The 2396-nt window shown below is 42.7% G+C and overlaps 1 protein-coding gene across 1 annotated transcript; it reads right to left on the bottom strand.

The window, feature by feature from the left end:
* Window positions 1-708: 708 nt before the first annotated feature.
* On the bottom strand, window positions 709-1647 carry LOC101693772 (putative olfactory receptor 2B8). Its single transcript, XM_004781530.2, has one exon. It carries the CDS (start codon window positions 1645-1647, stop codon window positions 709-711), a length of 939 nt encoding a protein of 312 aa, XP_004781587.2.
* Between the last annotated feature and the right edge of the window lie 749 nt (window positions 1648-2396).

Here is a 2396-nt window from a genome sequence, read left to right as displayed (position 1 = left end):
TGCTTCTTATTACACATAAGTACTCTCCAGAGTATTACCAGCTGATGCTCCCATTGTCACTGGCAGATATGCATCATATCCTCCCCCTCTTGTGACAAAGTCTACATAAAACCACTGTCAAACTGGAGACATCACACCAGGTCCTGATATCCAAATGGATTTATCAGGATTGATGTTAGAAGGGTTTTCTTTGAGCTGAAATTTTGTTTCACAGTTGCCCACCTCCTTCTGTGAAAACACTGTGATACAGTCAGCCTATGGGTCTCCCAATAGGAGTCATGATCACAAAATATGAGAGTAAGTGAAATGGCTCCCAACAATTGCCAGAAAATGCTAAAAGGCTAATATTTCCTGTAGTGTTGCATTGGTTCCTTTCTTCCCTATGCCTATATAGTATGTGTTTGAATGTCTTCTTGCAAGTAGAAATGGAATAGTGTTCCCAAATGATTGGGAAGGGCTCTTAAAAAAACTGCAGAGTTTTAAAAAATAATACTATGATGCAGATGCTCTAGGACACTAGGTCATATCTCTGGAGGCTGCATGAATCCATGGACTTAGATTTTGATCACTGACTTACATAAAAGCATCAGGTAAGGAAATTCCCACAGAACAGTTGTCAGAAGAAATTTTGGATGACAGGGAAAGGGGAAAATTATCTTAAAAGCTCTAGCATTCAAAGTACTCCATCAAAGGGTCTTCCCTGCCCAGTCATCTGGAGTCCTGGCCCCTGCAAAGCACCTTCTTCATTGCCCCCGTCACATCCTTGTTCCGCAGTGTATATATGATGGGGTTGACCATGGGGGTGATGATGGTGTAGAACAGAGCAACAAACTTGCCCTGATCCTGGGAGTAGTTGTTGCTGGGCTGGAGGTAAGCATAGATGGCTGTGCCATAGAACAGGGAGACCACTGTGATGTGGGACCCACATGTGCCAAACGCTTTCCTCTGCCCTGCAGATGACTTTATTCTTAAGACTGCCCTAACAATCCGACCATAGGAGACTGTGATTAATGTCACAGGTATGAGGAGAATGACCACACCTACAAAGAAGAGTACAGACTCATTCACAGTGGTGTCTACACAGGCAAGCTTGAGCAGTGGGGGGACCTCACAAAGGAAGTGGTCTATTTTATTTCTCCCGCAAAGTGGTAAAAGGAATGTGAGCACTGTCTCCAGTGAAGAGTTGGCAAAACCAAAGAACCATGACGCAGAAGCCATGAGGGCACAGAGACGGGGGTGCATGATCACGGTGTACTGCAGGGGCTTGCAGATGGCTGCATAGCGGTCAAACGCCATGACCCCTAAGAGAATGCATTCCGTGGACCCCAACCCTAGAGAGATGAAAAGTTGAGTCACACAGCCACCAAAGGAGATAGACTTGTCTGCTCTCCTGAGATGAACCAGGAGCTGTGGGACAGTGCTTGTTGTGTAACACAGGTCCAGGAAGCTTAGGTTGGAGAGGAAAAAGTACATGGGAGTCTGAAGATGTGGGTCGAGGTGAGACAAGGCAATGATGGTGGTGTTTCCCAGCAGAGTGAACAGGTAGAAGATGAGGAGAACCACAAAGAGGACTAGCTCCAGTTGAGGCTGGTCAGAGAACCCCAGCAGGATAAACCCCGTGAAAGAGCTGCCATTCTTCTGTTCCATCCTCTGTTAGCACATGTTTCCTGTCAGGACCAAGCATTTAGCATTTTTAAAGAAGTCTTCAAAAAATTAAACAGTTGGTGGGGGGTGGGGTTAGGGTATGGATCTATCATCTTATAAGACAGGGTCATGGGATTTTATCAGCAATTATTTAAATAAATGGTGTACTCATTTATATTGATGTAGTTTTTACCAATATAGTGGCCAACACTTTGCTCTTCCTTCTGCAGATATCTATTTCTCACATTATCAAGTAGAGTTGTTTTAAAATTCCTGAAAGTTAGGGATATACCCTCTCAACATTCTAATCAGAATAAACATTTTCAAGAGTTATCCAATTGTGTGATCTATGAACAAAGTGTATGCTTCACATCACTCCCTATGATATAACAATTACATAGGTAATAGAGTAGAGATAAAGACGGGTACATTCTCAAAGCAAAGACCGGTCAAAGTACTATAAAGGAATCCTTAAATTAGTATAAGGAAAGGCATAAATAAAGGGATATTTTGGTATTATACAAAATCTTTGACATCCATCGACGTTAGGCTAATAATCCCCTTTCTGGAAGCTCTCTTAAAAGGTTAGTGACACTGGACCCAACATATGGTCAGCTGTAAGGTGAGACTGATGACCATTTTCATCCAGCTGCTTAGTACTGATGCATAGTTCTATACCAACCAAAAAGGCATCCAAAAATGAGTATTCTAGCTCTATCCTATTCAAATGGTATTCAATGGCATTCAAATAC

The sequence above is a fragment of the Mustela putorius genome, unplaced genomic scaffold, assembly GCF_011764305.1.
Source record: "Mustela putorius furo isolate JIRA1106 unplaced genomic scaffold, ASM1176430v1.1 tig00002210_pilon_pilon_pilon, whole genome shotgun sequence".
NCBI lineage: Eukaryota > Metazoa > Chordata > Mammalia > Carnivora > Mustelidae > Mustela > Mustela putorius.
Note: the sequence above shows the minus strand (reverse complement) of the source record. Positions and strands in the feature narration are given on the sequence as shown.